The 20,291-nt window shown below is 48.1% G+C and overlaps 1 protein-coding gene across 1 annotated transcript in view; it reads right to left on the bottom strand.

Moving 5' to 3' along the window:
* Window positions 1-5,354: 5,354 nt before the first annotated feature.
* LOC139281398 (CD9 antigen-like) overlaps window positions 5,355-20,291 on the bottom strand; it is a 47,256-nt gene continuing 32,319 nt past the window's right edge. The window contains exons 4-8 of the mRNA XM_070901556.1: window positions 19,123-19,197; window positions 11,750-11,848; window positions 9,896-9,964; window positions 6,548-6,631; window positions 5,355-6,464 (exon numbers count right to left, since the gene is read on the bottom strand). Of these exons, the coding sequence (XP_070757657.1) occupies window positions 6,402-6,464; window positions 6,548-6,631; window positions 9,896-9,964; window positions 11,750-11,848; window positions 19,123-19,197 (390 nt within the window). The 3' untranslated portion in view covers window positions 5,355-6,401. The remainder of the gene's footprint in view (window positions 6,465-6,547; window positions 6,632-9,895; window positions 9,965-11,749; window positions 11,849-19,122; window positions 19,198-20,291) is intronic.

Here is a 20,291-nt window from a genome sequence, read left to right as displayed (position 1 = left end):
AAAGTGGGATTAGGCTGGATAGCTCTTGGTCGGCCGGCACGGACACGATGGGCCGAAATGGCCTCCTTCCGTGCTGTAAATTTCTATGATTCTGTGACTCTATGATAATCCCACTTCCTTGCTTTTGTACTCTATGCCGCTATTTATGATGCCCAGGATCCCGTAAGCTTTTTTAACCGCTTTCTCAACCTGCCCTGCCACCTTCAATGATTTGTATGCATATATCCCCAGGTCTCTCTGTTCCGGCACCCCCTTTAGTTTATAGTGACCCTCCTCGTTCTTCCTACCAATAGGCATCACTGAACACTTCTCTGCGTTAAACTTCATCTGCCATGTGTCTGCCCATTTCACTCGGTTTATGTCCTCCTGAAGTCTGTTACTATTTTCCTCATTTTTTACTACATTTCCGAGTTTTGTATCATCTGCAAACTCTGAAATTCTACCCTGTATACCCAAGTCCAGGTCATTAATATATATTAAAAAAAACAGTGGTCCTAATATCGACCCCTGCGAAACAGCACTGTAGCCCTCCCTCAATCTGAAAAACAACCGTTCACCACTACTCTCTGCATTCTGTCCCTTAGCCAGAATTATTAGCAACAAATGCTGTAAGTACACAGCACCTCCATCGGTCTCAGAGAAGAGAAACTGCGGGTTTTATATTTGGGACGTGTACCTTCGTCAGGATTGGAAAGTTAAAGGTAAGTGATCCTCTAGCAGAGACTGACTAAAGGGAAGGGGGAGAGCGAGTCACAGTGAGAATTCCCAACTCCTGTCACAGGGAGGAACGAACGAGGCAACTGACCAGCGAACTTATTTCTTGAAAAAAAGTTAGAAGGAGATCTGATGGTTGATTTGTGGAGATCATCTCCACGTGACACAAAAGTGTATTTGCTGACAATGTTCCTGACCATCATCATCATCATCATCATCATAGGCAGTCCCTCGGAATCGAGGATGACTTGCTTCCGCTCTTAACATGAGTTCTTAGGTGGCTGAACAGTCCAATATGAGAGCCGCAGTCCCTGTCACAGGTGGGACAGATAGTCGTTGAGGGTAAGGAAAGGGTGGGTGGGACAGATTTGCGCTTGGTTTCTGCATGCTCTCGGCGATGAGACTCGAGGTGCTCAGCGCCCTCCCGGATACACTTCCTCCACTTACGATGGTCTTTGGCCAGGGACTCCCAGGTGTCGGTGGGGATGTTGCACTTTATCAGGGAGGCTTTGAGGGTGTCCTTGAAACGTTTCCTCTGCCCACCTTTGGCTCGTTTGCCGTGAAGGAGTTCTGAGTAGAGCGCTTGCTTTGGGAGTCTCGTGTCAGGCATGCGAACAATGTAGCTTGCCCAGCGGAGCTGACCGAGTGTGGTCAGCGCCTCGATGCTGGGGATGTTAGCCTGGTTGAGGACGCTGAAGTTGGTGTGCCTGTCCTCCCAGAGGATTTACAGGATCTTGCGGAGACACCGTTGGTGGTATTTCTCCAATGATTGGAAGTGTCTACTGTACATGGTCCACGTCTCTCGGCCATACAGAAGGGCGGGTATTACTACAGCCCTGCAGACCATGAGTTTGGTGCATGACCATGACCAGTGCACTTGGTACACGCGCAGCTCCTGGGCACCTGGGAAAAGAGAAAGGATGGAGGTGTGGGACATGAGTGGAGAGAGAGGGCATGCAGCACCAGAGAAAGGCTGGGTGCTGGACAGGCACAGAGCGGCATGTGGGCACCTCCCTTTCCTTTTCTCTTTCAACTTAACTCTCTCGACCACACACTCAGGGCTACGTGCAAACCCTGGTCCACTCCTGTTTCTTTGGGCTTATCAACAACCTGCTCTTTTGAAGGGAACTCCCTCCTTAATCCTCTCTCTCCTCCTTTAAGGCGCTCCTTAAAACCTACCTCTTTGGCCAAGTTTTCGCTCACCTCCTAATATTTACTTGTGTGGCTCGGTGTCAAATACTGTTCGATAATCGCTCCTGTGAAGCGCCTTGGGACATTTTAATCTACTGTTACATAAATACAAGTTGCTGTTGCTGTCTCAGTTGAACCGGGAATTGGGCGGGATTGCGCCTGTTCTGGGCCGAAGATGAACATTTCCTCCGCTGTGTGGCACCAGCACTGATTCCCTGCAGCCTTTCACACGTCCTTCAACCAGGAGAACAAACACCAGCGTTTTGTGGCAACTTCCGTTCACACAGAGAGTGGTGAGAATGTGGAACTCGCTGCCACAGGGAGTGGCTGAGCTGAATAATATTGATGCATTTAAAGGGGAAGCTGGATAAACACACGAGGGAGAAAGGAATAGAAGGATATGTTGATGGGGTGAGATGAAGAGGGGTGGGAGGAGGCTCGAGTGGAGCATAAACACCGGCACGGACCCGATAGGCCGAATGGCCTGTTTCTGTGCTGTACATTCTACGTAATTCTTTGTAACAAGCAAAAGAATATCTTTATTGACATTTTTTTTATAATTAGCATGTACATTTATTTTATATTTTTGAAAGCATTAATCGCTATCGTACAGAAAGTCATGTCAAAGAAAAGCTGCATTTTATCTCCAGCAACATAAGTATTATAGCCGAGGTTGGATTCAAAGATATTAATCCTGTTAAGCTCAACCTATTTTATAATTGCCCAGCGATCTCCTGCTTCATCAGCCCGGATGGTCTTCACAACAAATAGGATGGAATTACGGAGGGAGATCTCCAAACATCGCCACAAACATCAGCTGCAATTACAACAGACTTTGATTTGTTGGGATAGATTTTCATGGGCCTGCTTCCTTGCAATGTCGGTTAGCCGTGAGTATTGGGAAATCAGGCGGGTCCCGTTCCGGGAGTGAGGTCTTTCACCTCGGCCTGTGCACCTGGGCGAAACTCAACAGTCAACCCGTTTGCACCAACACCAGGTTGCATTTGCATAGTGCCTTTAACTAGAAAAAAACATCCCAAAGCGCTTCGCAGAGGCAGAGAGACCACCTCGGTAACATATCACCCACCTCGGTAACATATCGCCCACCTCGGTAACACATCGCCCATCTAGGTAACATATCACCCACCTCAGTAACATATCGCTCACCTCGGTAATATATCGCCCACCTCGGTAACATATCGCCCACCTCGGTAACATATCGCCCATCTCGGTAACATATCGCTCACCTCGGTAATATATCGCCCACCTCGGTAACATATCACCCACCTCGGTAACATATCGCCCACCTCGGTAATATATCGCCCACCTCGGTAACATATCACCCACCTCGGTAACATATCGCCCACCTCGGTAACATATCGCGTACCTCGGTAACATATCGCTCACCTCGGTAACATATCGCGTACCTCGGTAACATATCGCCCACCTCGGTAACATATCGCGTACCTCGGTAACATATCGCCCACCTCGGTAACATATCGCGTACCTCGGTAACATATCGCCCACCTCGGTAACATATCGCGCACCTCGGTAACATATCGCGCACCTCGGTAACATATCGCGTACCTCGGTAACATATCGCGTACCTCGGTAACATATCGCGCACCTCGGTAACATATCGCGCACCTCGGTAACATATCGCGTACCTCGGTAACATATCGCCCACCTCGGTAACATATCGCCCACCTCGGTAACATATCGCCCACCTCGGTAACATATCGCGCACCTCGGTAACATATCGCGCACCTCGGTAACATATCGCGCACCTCGGTAACATATCGCGCACCTCGGTAACATATCGCGTACCGCGGTAACATATCGCGTACCTCGGTAACATATCGCCCACCTCGGTAACATATCGCGCACCTCGGTAACATATCGCGCACCTCGGTAACATATCGCCCACCTCGGTAACATATCGCGCACCTCGGTAACATATCGCGCACCTCGGTAACATATCGCCCACCTCGGTAACATATCGCGCACCTCGGTAACATATCGCCCACCTCGGTAACATATCGCCCATCTCGGTAACATATCACCCACCTCGGTAACATATCACCCACCTCGGTAACATATCGCCCACCTCGGTAACATATCGCCCACCTCGGTAACACATCGGCCATCTCGGTAACATATCACCCACCTCGGTAACATATCACCCACCTCGGTAACATATCACCCACCTCGGTAACATATCGCGCACCTCGGTAACATATCGCCCACCTCGGTAACATATCGCCCATCTCGGTAACATATCACCCACCTCGGTAACATATCACCCACCTCGGTAACATATCGCCCACCTCGGTAACATATCGGCCATCTCTAGCCCTGCAGAGAGACTAAAGTGGACACCAAGCCAAAGGAGGAGACAGTAGGAAGGACGCCCAAAAGCTCGGTCAAAGAGAAGGGTCTTAATGAGGGTCTTAAAGGAGGAGAGGGAAGTGGAGGGGCATAGGGGATTAGGGAATGGATTCTAGAGGGTGGGGTCTGAATGGCTGAAGGCACGGCCTCCAATGGGGGCAAAAGGCGAGATGCACAAGAGGCCAGACTGGGAGAAGTGCAGAGTTCTGGGAGGGTTGGAGTGTTGGAGAAGGTAACAGAGATAGGGAGCATCTTCTGCGATCACTGCATCCCTCCAATTCTGGCCTCTTGACCATCCCTGATTATAATCGCTCCACCATTGGCGGCTGTGCCTTCTGCTGCCGAGGCCTCAAGCTCTGGAACTCCCTCCCTAAACTTCTCAACTTATTTCCCCCTCTCTCTCTCCTCCTTTAAGACGATCCTTAAGATCTACTTCTTTGATCAAGCTTTTGATCACCCGTCCTCATATCTCCTTTGGCTCGCTGTCAAATATTGTCTGATCTACGCCCCTGTGAAGCACTATGGGACGTTTTACGTTAAAGGTGCTATATAAATGCAAGTTGTGGTTGAAAAAGGAAGTGCAGGCAGAGAACCAATCACTGGACAGGAGATAAATGGGACAAGAAAACATTCCCCAACCCACTCTCCTCGCTGACATTCCCACCTGGCAGGTGTAAGATGGATTCTTTGGTTTTTAGAATACTTGTTTTAATATCTGATAATCATCAGTATTTTATAATAAACAGTAATGGATTTATAATCATGTGTAAGAATTAAATATAGAAGTTTGTAATCTGCGACGATAAACTGGAATTATATATGACATCTAACCCTTTGTGCTTATAATTAAAAGCCTGTGAGTAAGCTATAACCGGACAGCCTGGGATGAGGAAGCGGACTGCTACAGTCGGAAAGTCAGCGAGGAACCAAGATCAGGCGGAGCTGCTACTGTCTTGGAATGTTATGATATCTGCAGTGAACTAAAAACATAAGCGCCGCACAGCAAAGAGCAAGGACATTATGGAGACATGTTCCGTTTGTGTTGCTATAACTACCCCAGATTTGAATCTTGATGGTCAAAAACGGATGATGTCAGGGGGGTCATAAGACCAGGGCCTGCGTAAGCCAAGGTGCTGTGGACATGGCAACTTTATGATTGGGTTTTTGGGTGTCAGCCAACGATTGGTTCAGGAGGACTCCATAAGTTTTGAATGAGAGTAAGGGTATAAGAAGGGGGGTCTTAAGAGCCACAAGGTGTAGAAGATTTCAGGAAAAGAGGATTTCAGGAGCAGGAGATTTCAGGAGAAATGGATTTCAGGAGCAGGAGATTTCAGGAGAAATGGATTTCAGGAGCAGGAGATTTCAGGAGAAGAGGATTTCAGGAGCAGGAGATTTCAGGAGCAGGAGATTTCAGGAGCAGGAGATTTCAGGAGCAGGAGATTTCAGGAACAATCAAGGAGACACTGAGAGATAAAGCGAGACGAGAGACACAGGGTGCAGCTTATTCACAGTTGCAACTTCTACCCAGCGGATAATGGGGTAATGCAAGTCTGAATTATTCTCTGTAAACTGCTGCTCGAATACAGTAATGTATTAAGTCCTGCTTGTGCTGAATAAAGTTAAATCACTGTCGCCCAACCTCAAATCATTTGGAAGCAGGGTCGCTCTGGGATCGGATACAGGCGGGGAAGGTTTAGCCAGTGGAGACCCCAGCAATGGGAGGGTAATTTAGCTCCGGGTGGGAATGTAGGGTAGGCCTCTACTGCTTTGATTTTGCCCCATTTTCAGCGGCCACGTTCCTTGATCTTTAACCCCAAAAGTGCTCATTTCCCACTGGTGCTTTAAACATTAATAACCTACAGCCACAGGCCAGTCATTTGCTGATTGCAAACATCGGTAACACACTCTCAGCAAAATTAACAGACAGAAAAGCCCCCAAAACTTTTGTTCGATACAATGAGCCAAAGGTAACCACAGTTAGTAAAAGGAAAATGGAAATTCAGTGTTACTGGCTCATTTTTTTTTTTTAAAGCATTTTGTTATAAGAAAGAAACATATTTAGTTTTAAAATGGCTGTTTGATGTTCCTGGAGTTTGATATTGCATTGGTTAGACAATGTTGGATGATTTGATGATTCGCTGCAACAGGATGGTGAGGATTATCCCAAATGCCTGAAATATAATAAACAGGCATCAGCACCATGCAGGAGATTTGAGACAAAGACCTGAATCAAAGCATCACGGGATTTCCTTACTGTGACCAGGGCAATGCTGAAGGCAATTGCTGCAAAGATGTGAAGCTTGGAGTTGATGATTTCTTCGATGGCTTTTAGACAATCCTGCAACGGAACGTCAAAAGCCAGAGTTAGCTCGTGATCAGGAGCGAAAGATTACATTCGTTGACATAGTTCCTGGATGTCTTCACTTCAATAGATCACTGAGCAGTGAGTGAGCCTTGGCTCAGTGGTAACATCGCTGACGCTGTGTTCAAGCCCCACTCCAGACAGTCCCACCGAGCAGGAGCTGAGAATTCTGGTCCTTGCAATGCTGGGTTGTCATCCAGTGGGGTCCACGAATCTGATGGGAGTTGAGTGACGAACCCCCCCCATAACCTCAGCCAACTGCCCCCACTCCACCTCACCCCCCACCCACCCCCAACCCCCCTGCACCCACCCCCACACACCCACCCCCGCCCCCCATCCCCACTCCCCCGCATCCACTCGCCCCCCCACCCCTGCATCCCCCACACCCCCATCCCCCCCCACCCCACCCCACGCACCACCCGTTCGGGCCAATGGTCTGTCCACATTAAAAGAGTCTTTCTTTTGGAGAAAGCCTGGGTCATGATCTCCTGGATGGTGAAAGAAATGAGGTGACTCAAGACCAGAACATTTCCCTTTCATCTCCACACTCAACCCAAAAGTGCTTGTCACTGCAAAGGATTATCGGGAGCGGGGATTTGAGGGGCCCACTTTAAGTGAGTGAGGGTGAGAGGTCTCCCGGACCCAGAATAATAAAGACAGACTGTGAGCTGCTCTCGGACGGACTGACAGCGCGCTCGCTCCACCCGACCCTGTCCGACAATGGCAGGCAGGGTCCTCTTGACGTCACGTGACCCTGGCTCATATGTGACAAGAGCTGAGCTCTGGCTGCACAGCGGCAGGTCTGGGGTAGGATTGCCGCGGCCACAGCTGTAGCGGTAAGCCATTCCCCACCATTTTTGGGTCGTTACCATCCCATTTCCACCAGGCCGGAGACCTCACGATCTAACCCAGGGGGGAATCATCCCCGGTGTCCTGCGACAATGTTTATCCCTCAACCAACACATAAGAACATAAGAAATAAGAACATAAGCCACACGGCCCCTCGAGCCTGCTCCGCCACTCAATAAGATCAAGGCTGATCTTCGACCTCAACTCCACTTTCCCGCCCGATCCCCATATCCCTCGATTCCCCGAGAGTCCAAAAATCTATCGATCTCAGCCTTGAATATACTCAACGACTGAGCATCCACAGCCCTCTGGGGTAGAGAATTCCAAAGATTCACAACCCTCTGAGTGAAGAAATTCCTCCTCATCTCAGTCCTAAATGGCCGACCCCTTATCCTGAGACTGTGACCCCCCCAGTTCAAGACTCTCTAGCCCGGGGAAACAACCTCTCAGCATCTAAAAACGACTAAAAACAGATCAACTGGTCATTATCTCATTGCTGTTTGTGGGAACTTGCTGTGCACAAATTGGCTGCTGCGTTTCCCACATTACAACAGTGACTACACTTCAAAAAAGTACTTCATTGGCTGTAAAGCGCTTTGAGGTGTGAAAGGCACTATATAAATGCCAAGTCTCTCTTTCTTTAGCAATACCAATATTCTGAGTGCCGTACTGTGTTGTGCTTTTCTATCGAGCGCCATTCGAGATCAAACCCCACAAATTGTCCGGAATAATGAGCACAAACTTTGCTCCCCTAACTTCAAAGTCCTTCAGGATTCCAACTTTGCAAACAGACATCCCGCAAATCTATTCAAGTGCGATTTTCAGACATACCACACAAATCTGCCGGCATTAATGATAAAAGTGGTAAATATTTAAGGGCCGATGCTATTCCCCCACCTGCCACCAGCCCCCGCCGCCCCCCCCCCCCCCCCCCCACCTTTAGGTGCCCATCAGGAACAGTGTGGGTGGGGCGTTTACTTGCCTCTCTTCAGGCACGGGAAGGCCACACTAACCCAGAGGAGCGGGAGCGGGGGCTTAATGTAAATGGCAGTGTCGTGTGCCGATGACGTCATCGAGACTCTCACGCTTTTCTAACTGGGGGCCCGACTACAGCCCGTCAGAATAAGGCACGGCTCCAGGCCAGGAGGGGCAGGAGGGCTGAGCCCCCTCAAGGATAACTTAGGCCTCTCCGCTGACGCACCCACCCCCCCCCCCCTTCCCTCTCCGATCCCTACTTAATTTGTCGGGAGCGTTTCCGTGGTTCCTCAGCAACCTGACCACAACCCACCCAGCAAAGGTAGCCCCTTTTGTCCCTCTAATCTCTCCTGTCTTCCACCCTATCACAGACCTTCCCTTTTGTTCTTCCCCACCCCCTCCCCACCCCCCCACCCCTTTCAGAGCTGCTTGAGAATCTGTTCATCTCGAACACTCACCAGTTCTGATGGAAGGGTCACAGACCTGAAACGTTAACTCGGTTTCTCTCCCCACAGATGCTGCCTGACCCGCTGAGTATTTCCAGCAGTTTTTGTTTTTATTTCAGATTCCAGCATCCGCAGTATTTTGCTTTTGTGAGGCAGATTCCCGCTCGGGGAGGTGGGGGGGTGCAGACAGTTCGCTATCTGCTTTGGTCGCCCGATTGTCCCCCCACTCCACCCCACACGACCAAGTTAAAATTGGACCTTCACATACAGGAACACTTTAACATTGAACACTTTTAACATAAACATCACAGCAAAGACTTCAAATGAGCAAGTTTATCCAATTAAATGTTTTTTTTTTCCCATTATTGTTTGGCCTTCCCGCTCTGTACTGTACAAAGGGCGTGAAGGCCTTAGAGAGGGGACAGGGGAGATTGACGAGAATGGTTCCAGGGATGAGGGACTTCAGTTACGAGGAGAGACTGGAGAAGCTGGGGTTGTTCTCCTTGGAGCAGAGAAAGCTAAGAGGAGATTTGATAGAGGTGTTCAAAATCATGAGGCATTTAGATAGAGTAAATAAAGATAAACTGTATCGAAGAGTCAATAACCAGAGGACACAGATTTAAGGTGATTGGCAAAAGAACATAAGGAAAAACTTTTTTACGCAGCGAGGGATCAGGATTTGGGATGTGCTGCCTGATAGGGCGGTGGAAACAGATTCAAAAGGGAACTGGATTACATACTCGAAGGAGCAAAAATTGCAGGGATATGGGGAAAGAGCGGGGCAGTGGGACTAACTGGATTGCTCTTTGAAAGAGCTGGCGCAGATTTGATGGGCCGAATGGCCTCCTTCTGAGCTGTACCTTTCTATGATTCTATGATCAACCAAAGCTGTAAAGGTGAGAAAGCAGGCTTATTCCAATAAACACCAATCTCAGCTCCTGTAAAGACAAATTGACGGTTAGAAGCTTACTTTATGTTGGTTACCATTGGTACATCCCTTTGCTCTCCCTGATGTATCTGTGTAGCCACAACAGTCCAACTGCAGCAGAGAAATAGTTCTGTTAGTTAGCGGCAAAGAAGAAAATATCACAAATAGAAATCCCAGCAACAGTTGGCAAATTAAATACTCAGTTTGCAGTTTAATATTTCAACTTGTTGCTCCCTGATAGAATCCACAGTTATGTCTTCAATACTCTTATGAATGACTCTACGAGGTCTAGTGTTGTACTGGAGCTGTTGTGACCTTAGTCCCATTTATTGTAACTCCAGAGTGAGGCACAAGCACGGTGGGCAGCCTTTTATACTGGGCCCTGCACAACCTATACAGGTGACCCTCGGGTCTCCCACCGCAGTGCCCTCTGGTGGCACACTTTATGTGACGATACAGTTTGTAGACATGGTCTCCATACATGACATCTACTGAGGAGGCTCGGCCACTGATTCTGCTAACTCGAGGTTAACCTGTTGTCAATCCATTGACCCCTGAGCGCCGTTGCCTCTGTAATCAAATAGCGGTCACAGATACAGACCCAATTCACAAGGTAAACTCTTAAGATTGGGGCAGGAGTCACTGACTGCAGGAGGGATGAAACAATATACATTCTATTGAGAAATAAGAACATTCATGGGAAAAGTGATCCATCGATGGCTAATTAAAAATATTAAGGATAGTATTAGATTAAAAGAAGAGGTTTATAATGTGACCAAGAAGAGTAGTAAGCCTGAGGATTGGGAGAGCTCTGGAAACCAAAAAATTGGATGACCAAAAAATTGATAACAAGTGAGAATATGGGATTTAACGATAAAGAAATATAAAAGCAGATTGTAAGAGCTTCTGCAAGGTTAGTGTCAGCCGTGGCTCAGTGAGTCACACTCTTGCCGCCGAGTCAGGAGGTTGTGGATTCAAGCCCCACTCCAGAGACCTGAGCACAAAAATCTAGGTGGACAATCTCAGTGCGGTGCTGAGGGAGCGCTGCACTGTCAGAGGGGCAGTACTGAGGGAGTGCCGCACTGTCGGAGGGGCAATACTGAGGGAGTGCCGCATTGTCGGAGGGGCAGTACTGAGGGAGTGCCGCACTGTCGGAAGGGCAGTACTGAGGAAGTGCTGCTCTGTCAGAGGGGCAGTGCTGCAGGAGCGTTGTACAGTCGGGGGGCAGTACTGAGGGAGAGCTGTACTGTCAGAGAGGCAATACAGAGGGAGTGCTGCAATGTTGGAGGAGCAGTACCGAGGAAGCGCTGCACTGTCGGAGGGGCAGTAATGAGAGAGGGCTGCACTGTTGGAGGGGCAGTACTGATGGAGCGCTGCACTGTCGGAGGGGCAGTACTGAGGGAGGGCTGCACTGTCGGAAGGGGCAGTACTGAGGAAGCGCTGCACTATCGGAGGGGCAGTACTGAGGGAGCGCTGCACTGTCGGAGGGGCAGTACTGAGGGAGCGCTGCACTATCGGAGGGGCAGTACTGAGGGAGCGCTGCACTATCGGAGGGGCAGTACTGAGGGAGTGTTGCACCCTCAGAGGGGCAGTAATGAGGTAGGGCTGCACTGTCGGAAATGCCGTCTTTCCGATGAGACGGTAAACCAAGGCTCCATCTGCTAAATGCAGTGACAATGAATGGTTCGAGTGAGATGGAGATGTGATCATGTAGATAGAGAGAGAGGGATGGGTGGAGGTGCAAGGTATGTTAGTGTGAGTAAGGATGTGCAGGAGGCCAAACTCTCTTTCACTGGGTTATTAGCCCGGGCTCTGGATCACCAGTTCAGCAACAGAGCCACAGCACTGCCCCACCCCATGCACTGAGTTGTATATCCGAGCATATATCCAACCTACAGTTTTGTGCAGCGTGTTGATCAAGCACTGAAAATTAACATCATCTTTACTGTTCACGTCGATGGTCCCAGTATAGGCATCCTTCAACTGTTGAATGACCTGGATAGGAACGAGGAAAAGACAATCTCAGTTTGCTGGTCTGTTGGTGCAAAGCTTTCCTTTCACATCGTGCAGCCACTGTGGAAAGGTGGCTGGGCCTGCGCCCAAAACCGGCATTTATTTCATGGGTTCTTCGACTCCCAAACCAAGCGCTCTACTCGGAACTCCTTCACGGCAAACGCGCCAAAGATGGGCAGAGGAAACGTTTCAAGGACACCTTCAAAGCCTCCCTGAAAAAGTGCAACGTCCCCACCGACACCTGGGAGTCCCTGGCCAAAGACCGCCCTAAGTGGAGGAAGTGCATCCGGGAGGTTGCTGAGCACCTCGAGTCTCGTCGCCGAGAGCATGCAGCGGAAAGAGCGTGCGGCAAACCTGTCCCATCCACCCCTTCCCTCAACGACTGTCTGTCCCACCTGTGACAGGGACTGTGGTTCTCGTATTGGACTGTTAAACCACCTAAGGACTCATTTTTAGAGTGGAAGCAAGTCTTCCTCGATTCAGAGAGACTGCCTATGATGATTTGCTTCAGAATTCATGGCAACACATTGCTATTAAGAACTAGTTGGTTTATTAACAAAGTTTGAACAATCACACTGCACATTACCAGTTCATCCACCAGGCTCACAACCACCTGCCTCATTGTGGGTCCCCCGAACCCAACTGGCTGGGGTTTTATTGAGCCTTGTGAACATCACGTGACTGGCTAAGCCACTCACAATGCAACAGCTCTACAACTATTTTAAGTAAAACTATAAATCAAGTGCCCCCTTTAAAAGGGGGCACTAAAACGGACAAATTCACAAATTAAACTTTGGACGTTAAACAAATCAAATTAAAATATGGTTTCCGGGGGTGATGATGCACACTCCAGTCCCTCTGCCGCCCACCTCTCGCGGAAGGCCGCGAGCGTACCGGTGGACACCACGTGCTTCATCTCCATGGACACCCTGGTTCAAATGTAACCGTGGAAGAGAAGCAGGCAGTCAGGCTGAACGACCCACTCGACTGCCCGCTGCCTGGACTGGTTGATAGAAACATAGAAAAATAGAAAATAGGAACGGTAGTAGGCTATTCGGCCCTTCGAGTCTGCACCGCCATTCAATATGATCATGGCTGATCCTCTATCTCAACACCATATTCCCGCTTTTTCCCCATACCCCTTGATGCCTTTTGTTTCTAGAAATCTATCTATCTCCCTCTTAAATATATTTAGTGATTTGGCCTCCACAGCCTTCTATGGTAGAGAATTCCACAGGTTCACCACCCTTTGAATGAAAACATTTCTTCTCACCTTAGTCCTAAATTTCCTACCCCGTATCCTGAGACTGTGACCCCTTGTTCTAGACTTCCCAGCCAGGGGAAACATCCTCCCCACATCCAGTCTATCCAACCCAGTCAGAATGAGATCCCCTCTCATTCTTCGACACTCGAGTGAATACAGGCCTAGTCGACCCAATCTCTCCTCATACGACAGTCCTGCCAGCCCAGGAATCAGTCTGGTGAACTTTCGCTGCACTCCGTCTATGGCAAGTATATCCTTCCTTAGGTAAGGAGACCAAAACGGCACACAGTACTCCAGGTGCGGTCTCACCAGGCCTTGTATAACTGTAGTAAGACATCCTTGCTTCTGTACTCAAATCCTTTTGATATGAAGGTCAACATACCATTTGTCTTCCTAACTGCTTGCTGCACCTGCATGTTTGTTTTCAATGACTGGTGTACAAGGACACCCAGGTCCCTCTGTACATCGACACTTCCCAAGCCATCACCATTTAAATAATACTTTGTCCTTATGTTTTTCCTACCAAAGTGGATAACTTCACATTTATCCACATTATACTGCATCTGCCATGTGTTTGCCCACTCACTCAACCTATCTACATCCCCTTGCAGCGCCTTTGCATCCTCCTCACAACTCACAATGCCACCTAGTTTTGTGTTGTCAGCAAACTTGGAAATATTACATTGGGTTCCCTCATCCAAACCATTTATATCTATGGTGAATAGCTGGGGCCCAAGCACTGATCCCTGTGGTACCCCTCTAGTCACTGCCCGCCACCCTGAAAAAGACCCATTTATTCCTACTCTCTGTTTCCTGTCAATTTAACCAATTTTCAATCCATGCCAATACATTAGCCCCCAATCCTATATGCTTTAATTTTACATACTACCTCTTATGTGGAATTTATCAAAGGCCCTCTTAAAATCCAAATACACTACATCCACTGGTTCTCCCTTATCTATTCTATCAGTTACATCCTCAATCCTCCAATAGGTTTGTCAAACATGATTTTCCTTTCATAAATCCATGTTGACTTTGTTTAATCCCGTTGATATTATCTAAGTGTGCCGTTATCACATCCTTTATAATACATAGAAACATAGAAACATAGAAAATAGGTGCAGGAGTAGGCCATTCGGCCCTTCTAGCCTGCACCGCCATTCAATGAGTTCATGGCTGAACATGCAACTTCAGTACCCCATTCCTGCTTTCTCACCATACCCCTTGATTCCCCTAGTAGTAAGGACTTCATCTAACTCCTTTTTGAATATATTTAGTGAATTGGCCTCAACAACTTTCTGTGGTAGAGAATTCCACAGGTTCACCACTCTCTGGGTGAAGAAATTCCTCCTCATCTCGGTCCTAAATGGCTTCCCCCTTATCCTTAGACTGTGTCCCCTGGTTCTGGACTTCCCCAACATTGGGAACATTCTTCCTGCATCTAACCTGTCTAACCCCGTCAGACAGACTCTAGCATTTCCCCTATTACGAATGTCAGACTAACCGGTCTGTAGTTCCCTGTTTTCTCTCTCCCTCCTTTTTTAAATAGTGCCCAGGAGCAGTCCTACGAGGAGGCCTTCCGACCTGCCCACTCCCCTCCGCACAGGATGCCCAAAGATCAGGAGCGTGGGACTGAAGTGCAACCAGAATTTGAGGAGCAGCCCCTTCAAGTAGTGGAAGAGGGGCTGCAGCCTCACACATACAACATAGACATGGAACACGGACTCTTCCAGACCGCAGAAATTGCAGGCGGCATAGGAGTCCGTGAACCGACTTAAAAACCGATTGCACGGGAATGCCCGGTGCAATACCCTCCAGATCAAGGGGACCAGACCCAATAAATAAAGGGAGGACTCTCATGTAGAGAACACTCCACAAGCTCGTGAACATACTCACATATGCATACATTACAGGCAGCAAGCCAGCAAAGGTGGGTCGAGGCTCGATCGAAATTTGGCCTCGGGTCCTGTTTGCATTAAACAGGCGGTACGTTTTGTATCGCCTGGAGGGCCACTGATGCTTCTGCTCTGGTTTGTCAGCCATGGCTCAGTGGGCAGCACTTTCTCTCGCCTCTGAGGTTGTGCGTTCAAGTCTCACTCCAGGGACATGAGCACAAAAATCTAGGCTACACTCCAGTGCAATGCTGAGGGAGTGCTGCACTGTCGGAGGTGTCATCATTCAGATGAGACATTAAACCGAGGCCCCGTCTGTTCTCTCAGGTGGGCGTAAAAGATCCCAGGGCACTATTTCGAAGAAGAGCAGGGGAGTTCTCCCCAGTGTCCTGACCTATATATAAGAACATAAGAAATAGGAACAGGAGTAGGCCATATGGCCCCTCGAGCCTGCTCCGCCATTTAATACGATCATGGCTGATCTGATCATGGACTCAGCTCCACCTCCCTGCCCATTCCCCATAACCCCTTATCCCCTTATCGTTTAACATAAGAACATAAGAATTAGGAACAGGAGTAAGCCATCTAGCCTCTCGAGCCTGCTCCGCCATTCAAAAAGATCATGGCTGATCTGGCCGTGGACTCAGCTCCACTTACCCACCCGCTCCCCATAACCCTTAATTCCCTTATTGGTGAAAAATCTGTCTATCTGTGATTTGAATACATTCAATGAGCTAGCCTCAACTGCTTCCTTGGGCAGAGAATTCCACAGATTCACAACCCTCTGGGAGAAGAAATTCCTTCTCAACTTGGTTTTAAATTGGCTCCCCCGTATTTTGAGGCTGTGCCCCCTAGTTCTAGTCTCCCCGACCAGTGGAAACAACCTCTCTGCCTCTATCTTGTCTGTCCCTTTCATGATTTTAAATGTTTCTATAAGATCACCTCTCATCCTTCAGAACTCCAAGGAGTAAAGACCCAGTCTACTCAATCTATCATCATAAGGTAACTCCCTCATTTCTCGAATCAGCCTAGTGAATCGTCTCTGTACCCCTTCCAAAGCTAGTATATCCTTCCTCAAGTAAGGTGACCAAAACTGCACGCAGTACTCCAGGTGCGGCCTTACCAATGCCCTATACAGTTGCAGCAGGACCTCCCTGCTTTTGTACTCCATCCCTCTCGCAATGAAGGCCAACATTCCATTCGCCTTCCTGATTACCTGCTGCACCTGCAAACTAACTTTTTGGGATTCATGCACAAGGACCCCCAGGTCCCTCTGCACTGCAGCATGTTGTAATTTCTCCCCATTCAAATAATATTCCCTTTTACTGTTTTTTTCCCCAAGGTGGATGACCTCACATTTTCCGACATTGTATTCCATCTGCCAAACCTTAGCCCATTCGCTTAACCTATCCAAATCTCTTTGCAGCCTCTCTGTGTCCTCTACACAACCCGCTTTCCCACTAATCTTTGTGTCATCTGCAAATTTTGTTACACTACACTCTGTCCCCTCTTCCAGGTCATCTATGTATATTGTAAACAGTTGTGGTCCCAGCACCGATCCCTGTGGCACACCACTAACTACCGATTTCCAACCCGAAAAGGACCCATTTATCCCGACTCTCTGCTTTCTGTTAGCCAGCCAATTCTCTATCCATGCTAATACATTTCCTCTGACTCCGCGTACCTCTATCTTCTGCAGTAACCTTTTGTGTGGCACCTTATCGAATGCCTTTTGGAAATCTAAATACACCACATCCATCGGTACACCTCTATCTACCATGCTCGTTATATCCTCAAAGAATTCTAGTAAATTAGTTAAACATGATTTCCCCTTCATGAATCCATGCTGCGTCTGCCTGATTGCACTATTCCTATCTAGATGTCCTGCTATTTCTTCCTTAATGATAGTTTCAAGCATTTTCCCCACTACAGATGTTAAACTAACCGGCCGATAGTTACCTGCCTTTTGTCTGTCCCCTTTTTTAAACAAAAGCGTCACATTAGCTGCTTTCCAATCCGCTGGTACCTCCCCAGAGTCCAGAAAATTTTGGTAGATTATAACGAATGCATCTGCTATAACTTCCGCCATCTCTTTTAATACCCTGGGATGCATTTCATCAGGACCAGGGGACTTGTCTACCTTGAGTCCCATTAGCCTGTCCAGCACTACCCACCTAGTGATAGTGATCATCTCAAGGTCCTCCCTTCCCACATTCCCGTGACCAGCAATTTTTGGCATGGTTTTTGTGTCTTCCACTGTGAAGACCGAAGCAAAATAATTGTTTAAGGTCTCAGCCATTTCCACATTTCCCATTATTCCATTAAGGAACTGTCTATTTCTGTCTTAAATTTATTCAATGTCCCAGCTTCCACAGCTCTCTGAGGCAGTGAATACCACAGATTTACAACCCTCTGAGAGAAGAAATTTCTCCTTATCTCAGTTTTAAATGGGCGGCCCCATAGTCTAAGGTCATGTCCTCTAGTTCTAGTCACCCCCATCAGTGGAAACATTCTCTCTGCATCCACCTTGTCAAGCCCCCTCATAATCTTATACGTTTCGATAAGATCACCTCTCATTCTTCTGAATTCCAATGAGTAGAGGCCCAACCTACTCAACGTTTTCTCATAAGTCAAACCCCTCATCTCCGGAATCAACCTAGTGAACCTTCTCTGAACTGCCTCCAAAATAAGTATATCCTTTCGTAAATATGGAAATCAAAACTGCACGCAGTATTCCAGGTGTGGCCTCACCAATACCCTGTATAGCTGTAGCAAGACTTCCCTGCTTTTATACTCCATCCCCTTTGCAATAAAGGCCAAGATTCCATTGGCTTTCCTGATCACTTGCTGTACCTGCATACTATCCTTTTCTGTTTCATGCACAAGGACCCCCAGGTCCTGCTGTACTGCAACACTTTGCAATCTTTCTCCATTAACTTGCGCTTTGATTATTTTTCTGCCAAAGTGCATGACCTCGCACTTTCCAACATTATACTCCATCTGCCAATTTTTTGCCCACTCACTTAGCCTGTTTGTGCCCTTTTGCAGATTTTTTATGTCCTCCTCACATATTGCTTTTCCTCCCAACTTTCTATCGTCAGCAAACTTGGCTATGTTACACTCAGTCCCTTCTTCCAAGTCATTAATATAGGTTGCAATCTATATTTATATTATATCCCTCAACCACCAACTAAAACAGATTATCTGGTCATTTATCTCATTTCTGTTGGTTGAGAGATGGGATTTCAGAGTGTGGGGCCGAGGTGGCTGAAGGCTCAGCTGCCAAAGGTGGGGCAGAGGGAAGGGGGTTGCACAGGAGCCCCAGAATTGGAGGAATGGAGATTTTGTGAGGATTGTGGGGCTGGAGGAGGTTTCAGAGATTGGGAGGGGTGAGGCCATGGAGGGATTTAAACTCGAGGATGAGAATTTTAAATTTGAGGTGTTGGGGGAAGTGAGAGTGAGGAGCAGGGTGATGGGTGAGAAACTCTGACTTGCAGTTTGGCACCTCCATTACATCTGCACTGCGATATGTGTGCGCACTAGGTCCGTGCAGCAGAGCTGGTCTCCAGTTGTCTTGGTTAATCCTTGCCACTAGACCAAGACCTAGCTCTGTCAAGCCCGTGTGGTGGCTGGTGTGCAACGGCCACCATACGTTAAAAAAATCCACGCACAGGCATCTTCCATCCTTCAAGATGCTGTTCGCGATCTGGAATATTAGTTCAGGATCTGGAACATTGAAACACCTGTGAACTCATACCTTTTTGGCGTGAAAGCAAATCATCCTTGCTTCGAGGGACTGTCTATGATGATAAACTAACAGTGCCAAAGATACCCGTGTAAGTGCAATTTAGTTCAATAAATTTCACATTTGATGGTGACATCTTCAGCTTAATGCGTTGCTGTTAATAACTGGATCAAATTCCAACATTTCATCTATCCTGTGACAAGGTTCAGGGACGCAGATTGGAGGAATGAATTTTTGGTGCGATTTTCAACAAATAAATCTGAGCAAAATAAATTCCTGCCCTGCAGATAGCTGACACTAGCAGCAGGAAAATCAGAAATAAATGCGTGTTGCGTCAAACACGCAATAAACATACCTTGTCCTTTTGTACAAAGGCCCAGATCGCAACTCCCATTTCCACCAGAGCCAAGACAATCAGAAGGGCAAGGTACTGAAAGAAAAAGGTGACAGTGAGAGAAACACAGACAATCAGAACTCGCACAATAACTTGTCTGATTTGACCTTGTTTTATTGTAGTAAAGAAACCGGGGCCGAAATTGGTGAAGGGCAAGGGCTGCCGAAGGGCCGACCAAAGGACCACCGATAGCCGCCGAGATACCTGACGGTACTCTGGGCGGAGTTTTCGGCAGAAAGGTCCTTGAAAGGGCAGCCGACGGCAAAAGAGGGACTTACGCTGTCAATCTGGGTGGCAGCGGGCGGGAGCTCCCATTCTCGGTGGCAAAGGTACTTGCCTTCCAAGTGCCACCGAGGATGGAGTCAGGCCCACGGAGGGTCAAAGACCTGCAAATAAAAAGCATTAAAAAAAAAAACATCGGAAGACCTCAGGCGAACCCATCGATGCAAGTCACTGTAAAGAAAAAATATTAAAATTGCTTACTAACCTTTTTTTTTTCCAGCTCTTCATACTCACGGTCCGGGATAGACCAGCCTCCTCGCAGCGGTCCACCCCCCGTTCTGACGCCGGCTCCCGCCCGCGCCAATCTGGCATCTCGGCGGGCGGGAGGTCAATAGCACCACTCGGCCGCCCGCTGACGTCAGCGGGCGGTTCCCGGAGGTTGCCCCCCTCCTGCCCGCTCCACGCCAAATCAAAACTGGCACTGGACGCAACTCAAGAAGGAATGTCAGTGGCAGTGAGCGGCAGTCGGCGGCAGTGGGCGGTAACGCCATCAATTTCGGCCCCACAGGCTCTTTGTGGGACCGAAAGTCCTTATTTCCCGAATACCTCGCTTTCGCCGCAGTCCGAGATGACACACGCTGGGTTAAAAATTCAAGCAGCTTTTCAGATCACCATAGATTGTAAATTGAAGTTTAGATCAAAGAAAAGGAGGGCTCCACAGGGAAAGCCATTTGAATGTGTCAATTTGGTCACCTGTGTGTTATAGTAATACAATGCATGGTAAGAGGTGATTGCAGCAATAAACCAATTTCAGGACATTGAGTAGTTGGTTGTTCAGTTTACATTGTCATTCTGCTAGTCTTTTGTGTACTTTTGATGTACCATGATTTGTTGATAGTATGCATGGA

This window comes from Pristiophorus japonicus, chromosome 15, assembly GCF_044704955.1.
Source record: "Pristiophorus japonicus isolate sPriJap1 chromosome 15, sPriJap1.hap1, whole genome shotgun sequence".
NCBI classification, from domain to species: domain Eukaryota; kingdom Metazoa; phylum Chordata; class Chondrichthyes; family Pristiophoridae; genus Pristiophorus; species Pristiophorus japonicus.
Note: the sequence above shows the minus strand (reverse complement) of the source record. Positions and strands in the feature narration are given on the sequence as shown.